Source organism: Maylandia zebra, linkage group LG7 (genome assembly GCF_041146795.1).
Source record: "Maylandia zebra isolate NMK-2024a linkage group LG7, Mzebra_GT3a, whole genome shotgun sequence".
Taxonomy (NCBI): domain Eukaryota; kingdom Metazoa; phylum Chordata; class Actinopteri; order Cichliformes; family Cichlidae; genus Maylandia; species Maylandia zebra.
This window is the reverse complement of record NC_135173.1, coordinates 5,010,496-5,033,473: the sequence shown is the minus strand read 5'-3', so window position 1 is coordinate 5,033,473 and position 22,978 is coordinate 5,010,496. Positions and strand designations below refer to the sequence as shown.

The 22,978-nt window shown below is 42.1% G+C and overlaps 3 protein-coding genes across 9 annotated transcripts in view; 2 read left to right on the top strand and 1 right to left on the bottom strand.

Moving 5' to 3' along the window:
• abcc8 (ATP-binding cassette, sub-family C (CFTR/MRP), member 8) overlaps positions 1–1,275 on the top strand; it is a 57,697-nt gene extending 56,422 nt beyond the window's left edge. For all 4 annotated transcript variants that reach the window (XM_012924559.3, XM_076885601.1, XM_004570834.3 and 1 more), the window contains 2 exons: positions 433–495; positions 983–1,275. In XM_012924559.3, the coding sequence (XP_012780013.1) occupies positions 433–495; positions 983–1,120 (201 nt within the window). In that variant the 3' untranslated portion in view covers positions 1,121–1,275. The remainder of the gene's footprint in view (positions 1–432; positions 496–982) is intronic.
• Positions 1,276–1,777: 502 nt separating this feature from the next.
• On the top strand, positions 1,778–3,832 carry kcnj11 (potassium inwardly rectifying channel subfamily J member 11). The gene has a single exon (XM_012924560.4). The coding sequence runs from the start codon at positions 2,343–2,345 to the stop codon at positions 3,513–3,515; it is 1,173 nt and encodes a 390-aa protein (XP_012780014.1). The 5' UTR covers positions 1,778–2,342; the 3' UTR covers positions 3,516–3,832.
• A 1,870-nt stretch (positions 3,833–5,702) lies between these two features.
• Positions 5,703–22,978, bottom strand: part of mob2a (MOB kinase activator 2a) — a 55,486-nt gene continuing 38,210 nt past the window's right edge. For 3 of the 4 annotated variants that reach the window (XM_004570832.5, XM_004570831.5, XM_004570830.5), the window contains exons 2-5: positions 12,897–13,057; positions 11,749–11,842; positions 7,909–8,033; positions 5,703–7,536 (exon numbers count right to left, since the gene is read on the bottom strand). In XM_004570832.5, coding sequence (XP_004570889.1) covers positions 7,223–7,536; positions 7,909–8,033; positions 11,749–11,842; positions 12,897–13,057 — 694 coding nt within the window. In that variant the 3' untranslated portion in view covers positions 5,703–7,222. Of the gene's footprint in view, positions 7,537–7,908; positions 8,034–11,748; positions 11,843–12,896; positions 13,058–19,111; positions 19,341–22,978 lie in introns of those variants that run through there. The other variant, XM_004570829.5, reaches the window with a different exon arrangement.

The following is a 22,978-nucleotide window of genomic DNA, read 5'->3' as shown; positions in this document are numbered from 1 at the left end:
CTTTAACTGATGCTTTTTGCATGCAAGGAGAAAAAGTGTAGGAGAAAACATGCATGAAGTGCCAAGAGAAAATCTGAAATAGAAGGAAAATACTGAGCACACCGAGAGCCTGAGGGGAATTTCAGGAAATGGTTGCTCCGTACTTAAAAGCCTCTCTTTTATACGATTGGCCACAAAGAGCGCCTGTTCCAGCTTACAATAAGGCAGCAGCACTGCCCTCAAGGAAACACGATTGAGCCTGTAAGAAGGGACGAGACAATGAACAAGAGATGATGGTTTGAACAATAAGGGTGAAAATGTGATTTTTTTTTAAACAACACGAATGATGATGTTAACTATCGAAAGCACCTTTTGTTTTTACACAAACTCTGAATCCCAGTGAAGATAAAAGCATGTTTGCTTAAACTAACCTCCCTGCCTCCATCTCCACAGGAGAACATCCTGCAGAAAGTGGTGATGACTGCTTTTGCTGATCGAACAGTAGTTATCATAGCAGTGAGTATATCCCCCTTGCCATTTACAGTAATGCATACAGCTTTGGCATTATCACAAGGACTGCTGACCTTTGCACTGCACTGCTGACGCTTTAAACAATAGCTTTGCCGGCATTTTAACCTTGAAAAGCTACAAATACAGTGCTAGTTATTGAAAGAGGAAATCAAGGCATGTTTCTGGTCTTATTCTTTGTTATTGCAATTACATTATAGAGAAATAACAGAGGTTAAAAAAAAAGTATGATAAAATGTGTGGTGCTCACTTTTAATATTTCTCATGAAATATTTAAGAACAAAAGCCAAACAGCCAGAAACCTGATGAACTCTGGTATTTACAGTGGATGCAACCACACACTTAATTTACCAGCCAATATAAAGATGCGCATACAGCTTTTTCTATCGCAGCTTTGTTTCTAAACCGTCCGAGTGATCTAGCATTGGCTGGACTGCTCACTGCAGTAATTACTTTCTTCTGCTCTGTCGCGCAGCATCGCGTCCACACCATTCTCAATGCCGACCTGGTGATCGTGATGAAGCGGGGGATCATCCTTGAGTACGACAGACCGCAGGCTCTGCTGGACAAGGAGGACAGTGTCTTCGCCTCCTTTGTGCAAGCGGACAAGTAGCACAAGAGGAGGAAGAGTGTGGAAGCATTAAAGGAAGACATTCAAAGTGCAATTGATCCCATGGAATATATTCCTTTTATTTTTTAATCATGTTGTATTATATTTGTACATAAGAATGTTAATGCTTTGTTAATAAAACATAACTTATCCTTAAAGTGTGTGTCCAGAGTTATTTGTGCAGTGAGACTAAAAGTGTGTTTTGGGCATTTGTTAAACTTGCTGTTTGAAACTGATTAGTCATCATGGGATTGTAAGTTTAAAATGACCTGGAGCTAAACAGACAAATAAATGCACACTGCCAGAAACAAAGCATGCTATAAACATTCTTCATGTGCTTCTAGTGGGATTGAGGCTGCACTTAATGGAGTGAACACTGACAATCTGACAATAGAAATTTATAAAGCTGGGATGGGCTCGGAGATGAAAAACAAAACAGACAAGATCTGGTTTCTGTGGTTGACCAGCCCACTGCCTGCTAGTGCCTAATGTTGTTTAAGTTACAAAAACTCTGACCATTATATGATCGGATAATAAGCTGCCTGTGGCATAGCAGCTATACGGCTGAACAGTTCTTAATGCGTAATGGTCTCTCCTGCATTCTCATTGAAAATGAAAGGAAGGGCACCACTCTGGTGGTAATGGTGGTAGTGGAGGGAGGGACTGCCTCTCCTTCTCACGTTACCAAGCTATAGCGAAGTAGCGAGATCAGCAAAGAGCCAACTGCGCCTCATGACCCTGCCTCCTCTTCCAAATGTGATCAAACTCAGCTCAGAGGCCCATTACGCGGCGATAGAAGGAACATTTTACATCTCACTCGATTTCCTTTACGCACAGGGCCGCGGTGAGTGCATACCAACGCAGCGGAAGATGGAGATCACAATGGGAACAAAGCGGTGTGCCACAACTACGCATGGTCGCTCCATTTCGTGAGTGACGGCGTCAGCTGCGGAGCTGTTAGAAGAATCTTCTCATGGGATTTGGCGGTTGCGAGGCGCCTGATCTGGAGGCAACGTGAGGAGCACACATACCTCCAGAAAACAGGGCACTACAAGGCTCTCCCTTCGTGCACCTGACAGCTGCCGAAAAGCTGACACCGCACCGGTGAGTACCGGCTGGTAAGAGAAGTCACCGGGAGAGAGGAGAATTCATTTTTTTTCATCCAAGCACAAGCAGGCAGCACCTTCAAAGCGAAACGGCTGTGGGTACGTAGCATGGGAGCGCTATGTTGTCCAGGAAAGGACTCATTCCTGAAGATTACTTGCTTACACGTTTGGCCGAGGATGTTCTGCAGCCCAAGTTCAAGGCGAAAGCGGGGAAGGCGCGGTTCGTCTCCAAGAACGGCACATGCAATGTGGCGCATACCAACATCCGAGAACAGGGCCGATTCTTGCAGGATGTGTTTACCACGCTCGTGGATTTAAAATGGCTTCACACGCTCATCATTTTCACCATGTCGTTTCTGTGCAGCTGGCTCCTTTTTGGAATGATCTGGTGGCTCGTTGCGTTTGCGCACGGCGACTTGGACCAGAGCGGAGACGACTTTATCCCGTGCGTAACGGATATTCACTCCTTCTCCTCCGCGTTTCTGTTCTCTATAGAGGTCCAAGTGACCATCGGCTTCGGGGGCCGGATGATCACGGAGGAATGCGTCTCCGCTATCATCATTCTGATCGTGCAAAACATCGTCGGGTTGGTAATCAACGCCATCATGCTTGGCTGCATCTTCATGAAAACCGCTCAGGCCAACAGGCGCGCGGAGACGCTCATTTTCAGCAAACACGCTGTTATCTCTGTCCGAAACAACAAGCTCTGCTTTATGGTTCGCATCGGGGATCTGAGGAAAAGCATGATCATCAGCGCCACCGTGCGAATGCAGGTTGTCAAGAGAACCACCACGGAGGAGGGAGAGGTGGTGCCACTAGACCAACTCGACATACACATGGATAACCCAGTGGGTACCAATGGCATCTTCCTGGTATCTCCCCTCATCATCTGTCACATAATTGACAAGCACAGCCCCCTTTACGAGCTTTCAGCCTCTGATCTGTTACACCAAGACATAGAGGTGATCGTTGTGTTGGAGGGGGTAGTGGAGACCACCGGTATCACCACCCAGGCCAGGACGTCCTACGTGTCTGAGGAGATCCTGTGGGGACAGCGCTTTGTGCCTACAGTGTCCGAAGAGGACGGCATGTACGCAGTGGACTACTCCAAGTTTGGCAACACTATGAAGGTCCCAACACCTTGCTGCAGCGCTAAGAAACTGGATGAGGCAGGTGGCATCGCTCGGTTTAAACTGACCGAGGGCGTCACCTTGCGGGCGTCAGTAAGAAGACGTCGGGGCTCCGCGGTGGCTCGAAGGTCCAGGCTGGAGACCATGAAAGCTCACGATTAAGAGTGTGAAAATCATGTCTGCGAGCATTTTGTATGAGTGTTAACAGTCTAAGATTGGTGGTTATAGATTCAGATAATCATATTTATTTTATAACATATGACAGGGATTACCTGTAATCAACAATCAGCATATTCTCTGCAGCCGTATGCAGCCCGTGCGCACAACATGCTTTTATACTCAAGGTCAGCGTGAAAATGAGATAGAATGCACTGATAATTAGAAGTGACTGTTGTATCAAGAGTGAATCAGCTTGCCTTTTATTTAAAGAAAAAAGTGACTGCATGTGTCCTAAATAAATAAAAGAACGCTGCTAGAAATGGTGTTGTGAATGGGTCACAAGCAGTGTTGGTCAAGTTACTTGAAAAAAGTAATCAGTAATTAATTACTGATTACTCCCCCCAAAAAGTAATCCCGTTACTTTACTGATTACTTATTTTCAAAAGTAATTAATTACTTAGTTACTTAGTTACTTAGTTACTTTTTAAAAACACGATTTACAACCTGAAGAGGTGATAAAGTGATAGATCTTTCAGCCCAATTCTACTTTTTCTACATAATCCATCATACAAAATGTAATCAAATGGAAAAGTCTCTTTTTTTAACTTGTTTTATCAGTTTTAATCTTTTAACTTTATGCATCAAGCAAAACATTTAATTATATGCAACATTCTCTGACTTGAATAAATTAGTTTAACAGTTAAACCTATTTTCTACACATTCCAGCACATAAAATAAAATATTTTTTGTGTTTTCACTCACTCTTTCAAACAGATGCAAGTAAAACACAGCAGAAAATAAATAAAGTCAAAGACTCAGCGGTCCTTTTGCTCTATTTTCACCTGTAAAGCAGGAGCAGGGTAGGCGGAGGGTTACCCTGGTGTAGGTGTGCTGCGGTCAGTTGAAGAATCCGCGCGAGTGTCTCTGTGAGTTTCCCATCACGTCGTAGCTACTCGGTGCTTGCTTGGAAGTTTAGGGGTTTTTTTCGCTGTAAAAAGAAGTTTTCTTCCCACGCACGATGGACGCTAATGTTTTTGTCACTTTTTATGGAATCAAACTCAAAGTAAGGTCAGTACTTCCACACTTTAAACGCTGCACGCTCATACTCTCTCCCGCACTCCATATATTATCCATTGTTGATCTGCACACAGCTGCTGTCACCAACGTCGCACTTGCTTACGTCACTGTCATGAGACACTCGCAAAAAAAATCACGGTTTTAGTAACGCAGTGTTCCTACGGGAAAGTAACGGTAATCTAATTACCGATTTTGCAATAGTAATCCCTTACTTTACTCGTTACTTGAAAAAAGTAATCAGATTACAGTAACGCGTTACTGGTCACAAGACGGAAATGAAATTAGAACAATGAGGCACTCCAACAATTAAGCAAGGCGTTCTCAACATGCGGAAGAACTCATTAGTATATCCCCTGATTTTACACAGCATAAGTTATAGCACAGTAGGCTGTAGCACTAAACAAAAAACTACACTACAGTTTCTCATTACTCTTGTCGATGGCTACATAGCTGCCAGCTACTCTGACAAAGATTAAAATACAAACAGTCAAAGATCAGGGCTGAAGAAGCAGTCATACCCAAACCCAACTCTACAGGCTGGATCAAACTAACCTTACAGTTCCCACAGTACAGTCAAAAGAATCATTTACATTTTATGAGATCGCATTTTCCACTTGCAGAAAAAAGGCGAAATGTAAAGTATAAAATATATTTATTACAGAAGCATCGTGGATGAGATTGTGCTATACTCAAGTATGACTTCCCTCCAGTTAGCTCTTTTCAAGTTTCACATGTATCCTTCCACAAAGTCTCTCCAGATAAGGAACCAAAGGTTTTGGCATTTTCTCCCTAAACAGACAGGCAGCCAGACTGCCCTCGAGGTCTCCACAGAGGCCAAACAGAAGAAAACTGAGTTCTTCACTCTCCAAAAAAAGATATCTTTTGCCTGCCTCCCATCTTCCATTCATTCTAACAAGCTTCTGGTCATACTAAAGAACCTTTGATCACCATTACAAAAGGGTCAACACATGCTGAGTAGTATTTTATCTTAGGAGTGAGGTGGAAACAAAAATTCCAGTGTGAAGTTGGTGGAGTTCCCATTAAAATGCTCACATCAGGCTGCTTCTTCAATTTCCACAAAAAACAAAAACAAACAAAAGACACAGAGACAGCTGGCATTTCTCTCTTTTATTAGATTATAATCCGCAGAGCTTAAAATATTAAATTGCTTTTAACTTAGTTAATAATTAAAATACATAAAAACAAGAGCCAGAACTGAGGAACCCTGCAAAAAAAGTTAAAATAAATAAAAAAGGAGAATTATAAATTGAATCCTCCTCCATACAGAGGCTATTTCTGACAGAACCCGCTTGTGATTCTTTGTACAGTAAAGTCCAAGCAGACTGTGCATTTTCTATACATGTGTAATGATACTGTTATCATTTCCAAAGTAATTTTTCCTCTGATATATATATATAAAAAGCAAATTTAAAGGGACTGGTAAAAATAAAATAATTTTTATTTTGCACTGGAATTACTGGTTTAAACAGCAGAGCAGCATCACACCATTGCCCTCACCTCTCACTCCATCCCTCTCTCCCCCTCTCTGCGCCTGCAGACATTACCTCATGTCTTTGTCCTTCTGTGCTGCTGGAGTGAGTGGGTGGAGATGGTGTTGGTGGGTTAAGGGGCTGCTGCTGTGTGAGACACCAGCAAACAGCTCTGATTCACCTTATGCAGGCACCAATCTGTCTCAAAGTCTCGATTCTCTGATAGGATTAAATATCTCTCATACAATCTTTATATTCTCTTCTCCGTCTCCCCGTTTCTGTGGCATCTTCCACATCTTTGCTGCCCTCTAAAGGTAAGCTCTGGGATATTTTTGTTAAGGGGTTCCCCTGGTGATTATTTGACTATATTGTAGTTAAACACAATCGACATCTGTCTGAGCAGTCTGGTGAACAAGGGATAGAGAATGAAAATGAGTAGAGTCTCTCTGGCAGCAGTGACGTATTCTCTCAGGTCCTGAGTAGGAAGCGCTTTAATCATCCCCCACATAAACAACCCAAAACAGTGATTGGCTAGTATCGCCCCTGTCAGGCAGTAACATGGCTCCCTACTGGCCAGGGTAGTGGCCGTGCGCCTGTCGGCCGCCTCCCACTGTCGAAGGGGGGAAGGACAAGCCCACAAGTCAGCAGAGACGCCTCTTCTCCACACATCAACAACACTGTACAATAGTAGGTCGAAGCAAAGCAGAGCCCCCCTTCCTGTACTGTATGTTAGGCAGAGGATAGAGGGAGGTGAAGTGCTGACAAACACACTGCACCTCCCTCTCAAACCAAAAATAAAAAGTCAACAAAAAATAAAAGAAAATAAAAACCAAAAAAAATAAAACACATACTTTTTGTTCCTAGTTTAAATTGCAGAGAAGGTGGGAGGAATTTGTCCCTTGGAGGAACGCTCACGCCAATTCCTGCTGGCGTGACAAACTCCTCCCCTACCCACCACCCCAACCCTCCCCCTTGAAAAATCCCCCCTCCCCCCCTTTTCTTCCGGCTGGTTGGAGTTGTAGCGAAATATAAGGGTAGTGGAAGGTCTCTTAAGTCCTGCTTGCACCAGGGCCTGGCTGTCTGTCCTTCTCCATCTGATCTTCTAACACCCCCGCGGCTGCCGTTTCACCACCGCCCCCCCGCTCATCTCTCCGTCACGTGGTTTTGTGAAGAAGGGGAGGGTGCTGTGGCGGAGGGGGCCGGGGTTAGTGCTGGCAGCGGGGCAGGGGCGCAGAGGATTTCGGACAGGTCGTCCATGATACAGGTCTCCTTGGGGTCGACCAGGTTGAATTCCCTTACGAAAACGATGAAATGTGCATACAGAGTGTTCAAGTGGCCCTGCAGTTCCAGAGCTACCGTCTCTTTAAAGTGCGCCCAGTAGAGGTGAGCCAGCACGTGGAACAGGTACCGGCAGATCTTCTTTACCAAGGACTCAAAGGAGTTGGGGAACTCTTTGCCTGAAACGAGAAAAAGACAAAAACAATAATAACTAAATGACTGAGCTTTTGGCAGTATTATGAACTGGCTCGTGTTGCCAGTCCCTGAATAAAATATTATAACTTGGTGTGAATGCAAAACTAAAGATGCAGCACTGCTGTAGGTTTGCATTTAGTGTGAGTTATTTAAAAAGTGCTGATAATATTCATTGCTTAGATAATAAAGTAAAAAATCCCAAGACTCACAAAGCCTTTTGATTGCAATCTACAATTTCTTCCTGCTGTTACTCAATGGACTGCTGCTGATTTATGGTACCCTACACTTCCACATCTGCACCAGCAGGGGGAAGTAAAGTGCTTTAACACTTGAGAGCTGCTCTGGCCCGCACTCACCATATTTTGTAGGAAAGATTTCCTCATCTGTGACCAGTTTCTGACAAAGACTCATTACAAAGTCTACATATTGTGGAGCAGTGCACTTCGTCTTCTTCCCCTTCTCGTCATACCAGTAGTATATTCTAGAAAGAGAGTAACACAGAGGAAACGTCACAATCCCTGTTATTACAACAACATTAAGACATGAATGGAGAACAGGATGTGATTACACAGCAGTGATCAGAGCTTTAATAATCATAATGAATGCTGCTGAAAGAATGTGTGTGGCTCATGTAGCAGCAGCAAAATTAGCTCAGACAAAAGTGTTTGCTAGAACAACAACAACAACAAACCTTATTTATATAGCACATTTAAAAACCAGTGGTGTACCAAAGTGCTTAACATGCAAGAAGTAACAGGGAAGGATGAGGGCTATGGCAAGGTACCAAAACGTGCTAGCATGGCATTAAAACACACGAAGGCAAAAGAATTGCATATAAAAGCATAAAAGAAGGCTAAGTGTAGAGGATAAAACAGTCAGAAAAAATTAATAATGAATTAAAAGTAATTAAGAATAAGCCGAAGATAAGAATAAGCGTTAAGCTAACTATCAAGCAAGCGTTAACTGGTAGAAAAGGCGAGGCTAAATAAGTGGGTTTTTAACCGCGTATAGCGATGGGGAGGTTATTCCATAAATCGGGTGCAGCCAAGGCAAACGCGCGGTCACCTCTAGTCTTCAGCCGAGATCTCGGCAGTACCAAGAGTGACTGGGAAGATGATCTTAATGCTCTAGTAGGGGTGTATGATCTAAGTAGCTCAATGAGGTAGCTTGGCGCTATATTGTTAATAATTCGGAAGGTAAGCAGCAGGATTTTGAATTGAATGCGGTAGAACAGAAATGAGCAAGCAGGAAGATAAAATAACACAAGTGACAATTAGCTCATGAAAAATCACCTGCTTTGTTTCCTCATCGAGGAAAAACCCAGCCCTCTAATCAGAGTATCACTGTATGACTGAAAGTGATACGTCAATCTTATGCACAACCCAGATATTATGTTTACATTTTTTGGCTACAGCGGATCCTGTGACTCTGAGTTTTAATTTCCTGATCAGGCCACATTGCCTCTTGCTGACACTGATCCCCCGTCAGTCCTGCTGCTGGGCAAACATTTCCGTGGGGGCTGACCCAGATAACTGAATTGTAAGCGGCTGGCTTGGAAACATGGTTAACAAAAGGTCAAACGGGAGGTCAGCAGGCACCTTAGAGATAGATGAATGAGCCACGGGAGGCTTTTCGAGGGCTGTCAGGAGACGAGATGTTGAGACAGAAATGGCAAAATAACCACAGGGACGAGAGATGATCTCTGAGTTGGAGAGGCCAGTGAATAAGCAGATAAAATGTGAGTGCAGGTGTAGCGGTCTGCAGTGCGGCTGTGGGAGGCAGCAGGGCAGACATAACAAAACCTGAGGAATGTAAAGTGTCCACATAGCTGATCCTCCAGGAGGCAACTACTGACCACAACAGCAGGACATGACACTTACAATACACTAACAGACAGACAGTCTAATACTGTGTGCATGTGGGAGACGGGCTAAACTACAAATATACCTGTGCTGCTAAATACACAGAGACAAGCAGACATGGTAAAGATAACACAGTGACTTAGACTTCATGAACGGGGCACAGACAGCTTTTCAAATTTAATATGCTTTTGCTTAACCTTTAGTTTGTCTCTTTTATAGTGTCCTCGGTTTATAGTTAAGAAGAAAAAGAAGTTATTAAAAAAAAAAAAAAAAAAATCAAATCGTTCAAATTGTTCGAGTGTGTACAACGAGCGCCTGTAGAGATGTAAGAAGAAATCTGATCACAAAACAAGATTAAATTAAGTAAATCTAATTGAGGATACTTTATAAAACATGGCTTTATGCCTTTTTCAACTTTCTGTCTACTGCAGATTTTGATTCAATTGTATTTCTTAATTTCCTTCCTCACTTTATTTTGTTTTTAAATACTGACTTACACAAAAACTGACTGTGCAGTGAATGTTTAGCTTCGAGCTAAGTGACTGGATGTTTTTTTTATTCTTTCCTAATGACGTACGTTTTTATAACAATGCTGAAGAAGTGGGTGTATTTTCAGAAACAGAATCTAAACTGGAAACATCTATAAGAACTCAATGTATAGTGAACACAGTGAGCACTTCTATCCACCCACCTACACAAAATGGGTCTAAATAGTTACCAAATGGTTCTGGTGCCTTCAGAGCTCATGGAAACATTTTCTTCCAAAAATAGTGCTCAGCTCTGCCCTTGGGCAGGGGCACTGACGCTGCTGCTGTGACTGGGCCTCAGTCAGTTTTAACCACAGAGGGCGGCGCGTGCCAGGTCCTGCATAGGCAGGAAAAGGCGGGGTGCTGGGTACCAGGCAGCGGAGAAAGGTACAATCCTAAATGCTGGGCTTACATTTGGAGTTCAGACTATTTTCATTTTCACTCCAACTCTGCGTCTTTAATATTCAAGACATTAACTCACAAACAAAAACCTGTTAATCTGCTCCAACGCCTCCTCCGTTCAAATACCGCAGGTGAAGCATGTTTGTCTTATTTGTCAGGGTGTGGGTTAGAAGCAGTAGCTCAAGGTGACAACAGTGGAAAACTTCATTGTCTGACAGCTGAACTCGTGATTACTGTCAAACACCAGGTTGTTTGTCGATGTCTCAGAATTCGGCTTGAGTGATTGCATTACTTACAATGTGTTAAGAGGTGTTTAGTGATTTTTGCGGTTTTTCAAAGTGTGGCTAATCTAGTTTTTCGAGCCTTCAGCAGACACAGGGGAAAAGAAGGCCTCTTTTTAAGAGTCAAGGCCTCATAAAAAGACTGCACCAAACCTCAACAGGGGAAGCAAGTTCAATAAATACTTAAGAGTTAGTCATAATCCCCTTGTGTTAACATGAGATGGATACACCTCTGTCAGGATTATCCTAAACAAACTAATGTAAAATATGCCTAATTTACTGCACATAGTAGTGATAAACCAGTTTAGTACAAAAGGTATGGGTCTAAAAACGTGACAAGTTTCAAAAAATATCCTGTGTGGTGACTTCAGAGCGATACACATTTCAGCCCCTGGACTGGAACCGATTGCTAACAAATGGCAAGAGATTAAAGGCAGACATCCTGGTGACACTTTGATCAGAGAATCAAGGAAATGTGTGTGTGATGTGAGTGTAATGATATTAGCAGGGTTCAGACAGCAGCAAAAATCACAGGCTGGACTGCAAGGCATTGAAGTTGAACCTGGCCCAGGCTACAGTTATTAGCATGTGGACTCTACATTTGCCAGACTACATCAGGTTTTCGTCTGTGCAAGCCAGTGATAATAATGAAAAGAGGAAAACTAGTGCTTAAAAAGGCCATGCCTTGGGTGCAACATCTAAGCACATCAAAGCACAGCAGCCCTAACCTTCTGTTTGTGAGGGGCAGCCAATCAGAAAAAAGTTGACTTAATAGGTGAGTGGCCTTAAAGGCCCCCTTCCCAGACCTGAGAACCTGGATGAAGGACTAGTGTAAAATAAGGATCATTTTTGAACTGCCAATCATGCTAATAAATTCACAAAATAATACGAAGCTTCAGATGAGCTGAACAGATCTCCTTGAAAGCTTTAAAATACGCACATTTCTATACTGTGTGGGTAGTTAGAAGACCGAGCACCTCCTCGGGGTTGTGAGTTCGCCCTTGCTGACCAGAGAAACGTTGCTTAATGAATTATCCAATAGGACACCAGATTTCTGATGAATAAACCAATAAGGGCTCTCCAGGTGAGTGATGAATAAACCAGAAGTGTGGGCGATAACTTACGTGTTGCAGGCCGTCATGGCTTGACAGATCTCCCCAGTGCAGAACTCTGAGATAGTGCTGTACTGAAGGTTGATAAGATTGAAGAATGTTGTTGCTGTGGGAAAGAGATGAGAGAGCACAAGACTGTTGGTCATCCACAACACAGGAATTATAACAACACTAATGCACAGGCATGCCAGTGGGTGAATGACCGTAAGAAGATATGTTATTGTCACGTTCTTCTTTGGCTCGTGAGGACACACCTAAAATTGTATACGCAATGCTTAGTGGGAAGTCAGAGTCACATGCGCACACACTAATTCCAATTATCACATCCTTCAAAAGATGTTTTTGTTTCTGATTCACACAAAGAATGGGAGGGAGGCTTTGACAAGCATTCACCTAAAACAGACAGGTATTTTTGCTGCAAGGTAGAACTCCTGCACAGCCTTATACGCTTGCACAACAGTGTAACAAAGCAAAGCTGGGGTCTATAGGGGCTCAAGTAAACTATTCAACTGTCAACATGCTTGCAAGGCATGTTAGTTGTAGGAAAACCCGTCCATCTTACTTGTAGTGTGAGACTCCTTAAGTAATACGTCTTCTGTGACTGTTTTTTTAAAGCTTTGAACTACTAGAGGGACTCCCAATGTAATCATCTCCAACAACAGGAGACATAAATACGCTAAATAAGGCAAAATGTCAACCGATTTTTACAAAGGAAAGAAGTAGATCCCTTGCTATTCCTATTAGGATTAAACTACCATCCCACTAGTTCCCACACATTTTCCCCCTGCGCAACATAGAAGCCTGAATTTGCTCATAATGGCAAATATACATTCTGGTAAAGGCTGACACGCTGCACTGAGAGTGGCTGTAAATGGTGGCGTGTAGTGTTGCACCGGGAACAGTCTCTAAACTGTGCCAGGCCTGGATCATGTTAAAGGCTTAGCTCCCTTGTCCTACTTGTTATATCCAGGTGAGTGACAAGCGCATATAGATGTGGAAAGCAATTCCAAGCCCCCGAGAAAACATTACAAGTGGGTGCAAACACCAAGCTCGATCAATGAGTGCGAACCTCACTAAATGTCTTTTAAATGCCGAGCATCTACAAGTGTCCAACTCTATTGTTCAAATTTGTCACGACTACCACAGTCAAAGGCACTCACTGTTGCTGGCTAGCCATTCGTTGAGATCTATCTCTCTGGGCAGCACCACCAACTCCTTAAGGTCGAAGTCCACCACGCGGACTTTCGTGAACTCTGGTTCCAAGTACTGTTTCTTCTCTTCTGCTGGTGGCTTCTTTCCATTTGGCTTCGTTTTGGACTTCCTGGAATATAGAAGACAACAGGGCAGATTAATAAAATGATAAGGGTGCCGATAAGGCAAATACAAGATAAAGTGAAGCGGGAGAAGAAATTTACTAGTGCCTGAGATTTATGCCAGCTGTAAAACTACAGTTTAGTTTGAGTCTGTAAAGAATGAAAGTTGCTCAGGCTGCTGAAAAACCCCCACATATATTCTACAACCAGCCTTTCAAGATGAGCTGGTCAAATGATAAGCCAACAGTAAATATAGAAACAAAACAGCCCAAGTTAGTACTTCAGTAAAATTCCACTGATAAACAGGGAAGTCAGCATAAAATAACTGGTATGCATCCAATGCATAACAGATTGCAAAAATATCAGTTACGAAACACAAACGTTCTGTGACTCTTCCATCGTTTGATTAACAGCAGCCTAAAGAGACCAAACAAAAGAGCCCTTTGTTACTATCCTCCAACTCTGGCTCAATACCGAATGTTTGTAGAATAGCTTCTATAAAGGCAGCCATCTCCAGCTCCTTGTACTTCCACTGTTAGTTTTAGCGCTGCAATGTGATATTGCACTCTGCCAGAGTTCCCAGGGCTGAGCCCTTTCTTCCCTCAGCTCCTGCTCAGTGAAGGCACTGCCTTCCTGGGTTAAAGGTTGAAAATCTTAACAAGCAGCAGACTTTGCGCAATCAACTGTCCACCCATCTTCCTTTTTCACAATTTTAAAAGTTAGGACTAATAATAACCAGCTTAATCTGCTATTCCATTCAAGCCTTTCCACACCCTGTAAAGACTATTATTCTTCTCGATTATACATGCGTCTTTATTTCGCTCCTACTTGCCAGTGCTACGCTGTTTTGGTTTGCTGAAGGACAAAGGAGGTTCAGTTTGCTCCTTAAATTTATTGTGCTACTGCTGACCTTCATTTCCAGCCTTCTTGAACTTATTGCAAATTCCCCTCATCCTCGTTTCTCCACAACCTCCAAACACAATGATCCATCAATGTGTTCTCGGCTCTTGCCTTCTCTCCTTTACTTCCTGTTCACAGCTCACCCCACTGGAGTTTACAGGAGGAAAGTTAATTGGCTTGTTTTTCTGCATGAAAAAGGGTATTAAATTCATGGAAGAAGAGCAAAAGAGAGCAGGCAGAAGTAGAAAGGAATGGAGCGAGGAGGGAAGATCAACACAGGCCCAGCTGATATCCATGGGAACTAATAAACACTTTCAAAACACGACTGGACTGTAAAGCACGAGGCCTCTTGGCCAGAGCTCCGTGTTCAAAAGCCTTTCACTGTTTAATTCCGTTCTCCAGGAAGCATCGCCCAGCTTTCCACCTCAGCAAACAAGGAAAGGCATGTCAACATAATACAGACAGATACAGAGCCCTGGAGCTTTTTACTTTGTAAATGTTTAAGACACCCCCGCCCCCATTTCCTTACATGTTCACTGTCTCCTAATTGATCTGTCAGACAAATGCTTAGCTGTAAACTGTCTTCTGGATGCGTCTGAAAACACTGAAAGACTCACACTTGCATAGTCACACTCGCAGACACACACCAAAGGTTGCAAAGGTGCTAAAGGTTCTTGTTTGTTGGGAAATTATTCGGATGTTTCCGTCAGGCAGTACCTGAGCTCGTTTTGGCATCATTTAGAAAAAACAAAAGTAAAACCACAGAGACACTGGAGATTACACGCTGATGGTTAATTATTAATGACAGGCTACTTTCACCAGTTGCTCCACTCATGTGTCTTAAGGCATCTTTCTGTCCTTTCCTCCCATCCTTCTCTCCTCACAGCACCATTTGCACTGTACTTTGAATCTACGACGTGGGTACAGTGCAACTGTAAGCTGCAACTATCTAGACTTACTCTTGATTGTCCTGCCCAACCAGCTTTCAATTTACCCCACACTATGAACTGTACCGAGTCAGTTTTAATTGCCAATCTTTTTTTCACATTTAAAGTTCCTTCAAGTGCTTGTTTTTTTCCCCCATATCTCCTTATCGCCATCTGCTTCCTTCCTCTAGCCAAAACAAACAGAAAATACCCCCCTTCCCTCTCATGAGGGCACAGACATATTCATGTGGTCTGTGTGGTTTTGCGCTGTAAGCTACATGTTCTATCACGTGAAAAAGCTTTTCCCGACAAAAGAGCTTCATCTTTGGATACCATAAGCTCTCACAACGTTTCAAAGGTTTTGCTAAGCCTTTCAGAACAACTGGTCAAGTCCTGTGAAATGATCCTTTTAAAAACATTGTTTCACTGAGCCATTTCCTGCCTTTCTTTTTGTAATTTCATAATTTTCCCACACAATTGCCTCCTCCAGTTCTTACGAATATTTGAGGATAAGGGGAGGTGATGGTCTGTAGCCATTAGTTTATTTTAGGATAAAGAAAACTTCCTCTTTGCCAGCACTCCTCCCTTCACACAACTTTCTGATTGGTAATGTTCTCCAAGGCAAGTTTTTGCCATAAAAGGCATCAGATGCCTCTTTCTCCTCGCCAGATCAGGGGCAGATCAGGGCAATCCAGAAGTCAGGAGTGTGGGGGAGAAAAGGAACATGTGCCTGGCACCAGCAGAAGCAGGTCCACGATATGGCCTCATAATCGAGAGATACATTTAAACCTGATTTATATACGAGTGGATGGCGAGAAGCAGGAAGAAACACCTGCTGGTGTTTATCTGCAATGAAAACAAAAAGGAAATAGGGCTGTTATACAGGTTAGGCAAAGTTCAGTGCTGCAGAGCTGTGGAGTAACTGACCCGACAGCTGTTCAACTCCATCCGTTATCCACTCTCACCCTTTCACTTTTCCCAGCAATGCCACCTCCCCCACCATCAAGCCATCTTCTCTCACTACCTTTCCTCTTGTACAAGACCAAAAGTACAGAGCAAATGCACTGTGTGTGTCGCGCGCAGACACACACACACGCACGCACACACAGCAGTAGCCCCCTTTTCCCACCAAAGAAAAAGTAGAAGAAGCAAGTTCTATCTGGTCTGAAAGACTGTTTGTGTAGACATGTGAGCATCAACCAAGCCAAACATGCATATACATGACGTGCAAATGTTAACTGCTGATTATTTTCTGACTGTGGGCCAAATAAATCCTGAATACGCTTGGTTCTTACAAAAGGCTCATCTAACAGAAAAGGAGGAACCTCTTGGACTTGCTTTTGGCGTACCTACATCTCATTACCAGAATCTGGTTCCAATTAATCGTGCCATCGGATGGGGCTACATTACCGCACCATCTTGGAGAATTAACTACAGTAGTTTCTCTAACACCATAAATTGGCGACTAAACCGCTTCAGGAGTATTCAGAACATGCCGACTTCTTCTTTCCATAGTTAATCATCTCCATATCACCAAATCACTGACATTAATGCTTTAAAATAAAAGAAAAAGAAAAACAAACAAACAACATTTTCAGTTTTTACTGGTTCTTTCTGTGAGCTGAACACAAACAAAGAAAACCTGTTCAACAAAACCCATGTTCCTCTTGAGCCTTTGGCTCCAGGCGAGCAAAATATTACACAACTGTTGCTTGAATTGGCTTTTTGGATAACAGCGGTATCCAGCGAGTGGCATATGGACGCTTTAATGCAATCTGGTCGGGTGACACTGACAATTTTTACCATTTTCTTTAAGACAGCTGCTTTCTATATAAAGAGCTTTGATCTGACTGATAAAAAAAAAAAAAAAGCGATCAAATGCACTGGCACATTAAACAAAATATAAATATAAAGTAAAAAGTAAAACAAAAAAAACAACAACAACCAAAAAAACAAATCAGAAATCAGCACTGGCATCCACTGGAGGTCATACAGCAAATAAAGCCTTACTATGTGCCCAGACCTTAAACACACGTCATAGTTTAAGGATCAAGTCATATATTGAAGTGCATCTCTAATTTATTTCTCATTTCTAAGCCCATTATTATACTAGTCAAGTTTAAAAAAGTGTGATAAAACTCTGAATAATACTGAAATTTAATGATAAGGCCAGAACAGAGTGAATGAACTCTGCTATTTTGTTAAATAAGCAGCTTTCTCCAAGTCTGCTGATCTATTTCAGGACTTAAATTAAATAGACCCAATGGCACCCTGCCCTGAAAAACCACAAAGAGGGAAAAAAGCAAGCAGTCTGAGCGCACCAAAGCTCCACCACAGCAGCCATTACAGAGCTTACAAAAGAGACCGACTTAAGGATCGACTAAACCTGAGGTTCATCCTTGTTAAGTCAGTACTGCCTTATTCAGAGTTAAGTATAGTTTTAATATTTTGCCAATTTTAGTTTTTGGACAAGAAAACAAAAACTACAACAGTGCAGCTGTCACCACTTAATCAACAGCTTTACTGGGGGTGAAAGCAGCCTCACAAATGAGTAAATGAGGACTGTAGCCAGGGTGCGGACCTAAACATATGTAAATGCACACACACACACACACACACACACACACACACACTATCTACTAGCCCTGTTCTAGCAACTTCTCCTTGTTATCCTATCAAACATCCCATTTACTGGCTCTCAGTCTACCAAAATATGCAAGGAACCCCTGTGAGCACCACATTCGAGCCTCATCATCATAACAACACAAGGGTTTGGGACTTAACCACCTGTGAGTGTAATCTTGAATTGATTTAACACAATAGGAAGCAACATACTGAAATAAAGCACAATTTCTCGACACCAATCATCACCAACCATCAATCTACTTGTAGAAAAACGAGAACGGGTAAGGCATAAATACCTAAAAGCCATCTTAGTAATCTTTTGTCTAACCTCTACTCATAACAGCGTCTAAGTCAAGGGCATTGAATCAGTGACTGAAGGAGGAAATAGGATTATATAAGGTCTTAACTCAAACAGGGTAATTTTATTTAGGTTTTACTGAAGATTTCTGAAACCATCCCCCCCCCCCCCGCAAATACATTAAGGCTGTAGTTTCTCGGTGATCAGCACATTTCTTGAGCACGGGTGTTGAGTTCGCAAGAAAGACGGAGCAGAAAAACTTGTTCTTGCAAAAGACAACATACTGTACAACAACACTTTCTGATGCTGCTCTTATATCCAGCCTAGAATATGTTAAGCGAACCTACAATAGTGGGGAGTCCCCTCACTATCCCTCTCCACATCTTCACAAAACACCACAGGATGTGAGGCATGTGCCCTTTGGGCTGCTGCTTGAAGAGAAGCACACCTGGCCGAAGACTTGAAAAGTAACAGGAACCTTCATCACAGCATTAACATGACTGTCTGTCCCCTGGAGGAACACAGTCATAATGACTGTGGGCCTCTGACACAAACAGAGTAGACACATTTATTCTCTATAACTGGGGTAGCTCTATCACGTTGTATGACACACAAACAGACTGTTAACCCATATATTGGGGTCAGGCATTCCTCAGGTATTAAGTCTGCGCCTTCATATTATGACCTGTAGATAGCAGTAAAATTCTTTTTTATAAATTAAGAGGCTAATTACACATAACCTTGGCAAATATTTGACCTTTTATTCATTTTTACTTTAAGGGAAAAAGGGGGTAATTTTTTTCTGTGACTAACACAATTAAGTATGTTAAAATACTACAGGCGTCTTTAATAATTGATTAGACTGGATGAGAAGATAGTGTCACATTTCTCCTGCTCTTGTTGAGTCTTGCTAAGAGCTGCAGCGAAAGCAATTATTAGTTTTCAGGTGATCCTGATAATTTGCACTGACCCCAGAATCACAGGAGCCCAATACTTGTGTAATTACTGCAGGCAAGAGGCAGCAAGTTTATCTTGATTTAACCACAGATTAGAGACTTTCTAGCTTTAGATACAAAAACAACAAATTAAAAAAAAACCGAAACAAACCATATTTAACTGTTAGCGCTGCTGTAATCAGAAGGTGGTGAAATATGACGACAAAAACAAACAACAGGCAAAGTCGACGCGGGTTTTTGCGTCTTCGATAAAAGCAGCATTACGACACTAAAACAACCCACTGCTTCGGCTTCATTAAAAGCAACACTCAAGTGAACAGCAGATACAACACTTTTAAGTTAAAATATAAGTTTTACCTTAGTACTTTTCCAACTGCCTGGAGCACCATTTTGCAACTTAATCCGGTTTTAGAGTTTTTCTGAGGGTGCATGACCTTCTTATCTACAGAAAAGAAGTAAGAGTCTCTGACCATAGCTTAAAACATGAAGAGAGATGTCAGAGTCTCTCCTTAATACTGTTAAGCTGTAGTCTGCCTGTAAAAACACTACGTTGGGACTTATGAGAAGGTGTGACTCACTGTAGGGTAGAGAAAAAAAAACGTTGTGAGCACACTTTACAGAAAGGCGCTCCTCCTCTATTGCTCTCGTCCAATCGCAGAGGGGAAGAAACGTGCAAAAGGGGTGGGGTGTGGTGACGTCAGTGTCTGCCCATGTGGACGTGGTTCAGCCTTTCCCCAGAATTGCAGTTACAATGTAGCAACAGGTGGTCCGCAGGTAAACGACAAACAATAAAAAGGTGTCGCTAGACTTTATATACCTGCTGATTTACACAAGCATGACCGTTTCTGGGTTTACAACAGTGATACTGCATATGTATGCTTAAAGTTGTTAACTTTCACAAAATAAGTTGGTGCAAATATAACTAAAACCAATATATGCATTTTAAATAATGCTCAAACTCATCTGCCGACATTGAAAATTGTGGATGAAAAGCGTTGCAAGTGTAGGTAAAAAACATTTATTTCTGTGTTAAAATAACCATTAAAACCTTCGTTCACTTTAATTGTCTTGCATGCTGTGCAACATTCCTCCTGTTCATTCTGAACTTCAACTGAGTCAATTTATGATAGGCTGGCAGCAGTCAGGCGAGTTCAGACATGCTGTAAAAGCTGAAGAACCAGTGAGCCAATCAAACAAAGCCTGCTTAAAAGCCAAAAGGAGATCTGTAAAAAACATCTGGAGGTTACTTTGCATTTCTTATTTGATATTTTTTCTTAAAGCACATGTATGATATAAATTCTAATTAAATTATCAGTAGAGAGCTGAAGCGGCAACACTTAAGTATAAAATGTGCTAGTGTAAATGAACACAGACAAATGGAAGGTGTTCCATTCATGAGAAGATTACAACTAGTGTTACTAAGCTATCATTCCCTCGCTGTTCTTCCCTCTAATTACTGCCTTACAACAGATGAGCCCTCTTATTCTCTCTCTGCGCATTTCACCGCCTCACTCCTTTACTGTCTGTTTTTGCTCAGTCTCCTCAGACAAAACTTCATGCGCCCGGCTATAGTATAGATTCATGCATGGACACAAATCTATGGGATTCTGTAGCGCTATGTGCATGCCTTGAGTTGGGGAATGCAGTTGTAAGAGCAAGATGAATGAGACTGTCAGAGTGTGTAAGGAATATGTAGTACTTGTTTATGGGTAACCCTTATATGATCAAAAAAAAAAAAAAAAAAAAAATAGAAAGAAATTTTAAGAGACAGCGAGTAGGATAGGCTCCTTTCTGCACCCACATCCTGCATACCACATTACGGGTGCACACGGAGTCTGGCTCTGGCCCCGATACCAGCTGTGAGGAGTCTGGGGAAGAGGGGAGAGAGACAGCGAGACAGAGACCAGAACAGGGCACAGACTCTGTTCTTAAGATGCTAATAATAGTATCAGCATGCCTCACCATAAAGACTACAGAAAGCGTTTAAAAAAATAAAAGGGTGGGGGGCATGGGTGTCTGTCTTAGGGTGAGTAAGCAGGAACAAATAAGTGAGCAGCTTAACCAGTCACTGTGTAAGCAAGAGGTAAGAAAGGGATATATAATCAGACGTGGGGGTAGTTTGTGTTGGGGCTGTGGTCGGTATGTTGTATCTAGCTCATTATCAAAAGTCTACAGGTCTCAGGAAGATTAAAAAAAAAAAAAAAAAAAAAAAGTTCTAAATATTGCAAAATGTACAGCAAATTTTCATCAAATTCTTGGTCATTTTCTGCTTGTGTTTACTGTCATTTCGGGAACTTCTTCAAACTGCTAATAGTTTCATTCTCTTCATTCCCTTTTTGCTGTCATTTTAATGATGAAAAATAAAATAAAAGAAATTTTATAATAAGGTATTACAGGACATCATAAACATTAAAATCACATTTTTATGTGGTCTATCACAGTGTGATATTGCTGTTTAAAGTGTTACATGTAATCATGAGAAAACAGTGTGTCGCTATAATGGAAATCCCATGCTTGAGGAACTTTCCACTAATTTGCTTCTAACTATTGGACCCAAGTGGTCACTGAAAATAGAAAACATCATTTGAGCGCTTGGCCTCGACAATCGCTTGTGGGAACAAAACGTTTAGCGAATCGGGGATAAAAGTTAGAGGAGGCAGAGCTTGTTAACCTAAAATAGACCCTTCTTTTACTAAATGGGCGATATGTGATCACGACTGCAGTCTGCAGCGCTGTGTGACCATTTGGATTCTGATGATGCACAAGTCGGACCTCTCTTATGCAACGTCTGACGTGAATGGAAACCAACTGCCACATTCCTTTGTCTCTCACACAGAGGTTTACTCTTCCCTCCCTGCTAGCGTCCTCCCCTTCAAATACGCAGACAAGGCTACCTGCTTTCAACAAAACAGATATTGCTGTAAATTACTAATAACACAGCAAAGCTTTCACAGGAAAGGTTGGATAGAAAAGGCCAAGTCCTGTAATGACCTGCCAGTAATGCAGATACAGGATCAAATTTCTATTCTCTGAACACACATCCATTTGTTTGTGGGTAAGGCATAGTTCTTGAGAAAGTGTAGCAACTTTTTTCCACTATAAAAAGGTTACGGATGTAAAATCCACAGCAACAACAATTTGCAGATTAGTTTAACAAGCAAAACCACAGAAAGACTGACTTTATCAGTACCTGGAAGCTGCTTGAAGGATGTTAAACTAATCAAAAACGACCACCCTGATTAAGAGATACCAAAGGATTGGATTTAATTACAAAACAGGACGCTTGTGGGAAAAAATAAAAGAATAAACAGAGGCAATTTATGGAAACACCGACATCACTGATACTGACAGATGCCTAATGAAGCCCTAATGTGATGTCGGTAAAAAAAAAAAAAACCCAAACAACAACATTAAGCATGATAATTATAGTCAGAACTGATCAGACCAACAGATAAGAAAAATAAGCACTGTAAGAAATGTAAGATATTCATTCACCACAGCATTGACGTTATGAGCAACAATGCATAAGGCATAGATAAAATTCATATTTATGTGTTAAAATCTGCTGAAAGTTTTCGTTATCACTAAAAGGTTTTAAAGTGGAATACAAGATTCTGGATAAAACATGTTTGTGAACAGCGATCTCTGGAGCTGGCTCAACAGGTTGAGTCTGAAAGTCAGTGGACAAATTCCACGTATTTAAAACAAAGAAAACACTGATTCCAGGCCAGAGCTACATGAGTCACGACCATAGCAGATGCGCCTTGGGGCCTGGCAACAGACCAGTCCTGGTCAGGCCACAGTGAATCTCCAGCCAATCATCGCTGGGGTCAAAATGACAAACAGCTCAGGGACCCAACCGTGTTAAAACCCAAAATAAATGAATCGGAAACAGTAGTTCCAAGTTGCTCGATATGACCCGTTGGTGTTGCATTCTGGGCATGTGGGAGTGTGCACTGTGTTTAGGTAAGGTCTTAGGCAGTAACAACAGCACAGACCGAAGGTCTTTAGAGCCTGGGGGGTTTCTATAGGCACGGATAAAGGTCAGCAGGGCCAGGGAGATAACTTTGGACCATGAACCCAGCGACCTGGCCTGCAGTACATAACTGCAGAAGAAAATCTGTTTAATAAAAATATAGCATCTGCTACCATGCCTCCCTATTAATCAAAAATAAGGAAAAAAACCAACATTGGTAATTTTCTCCCTTTTCTTCTGAAAAACTG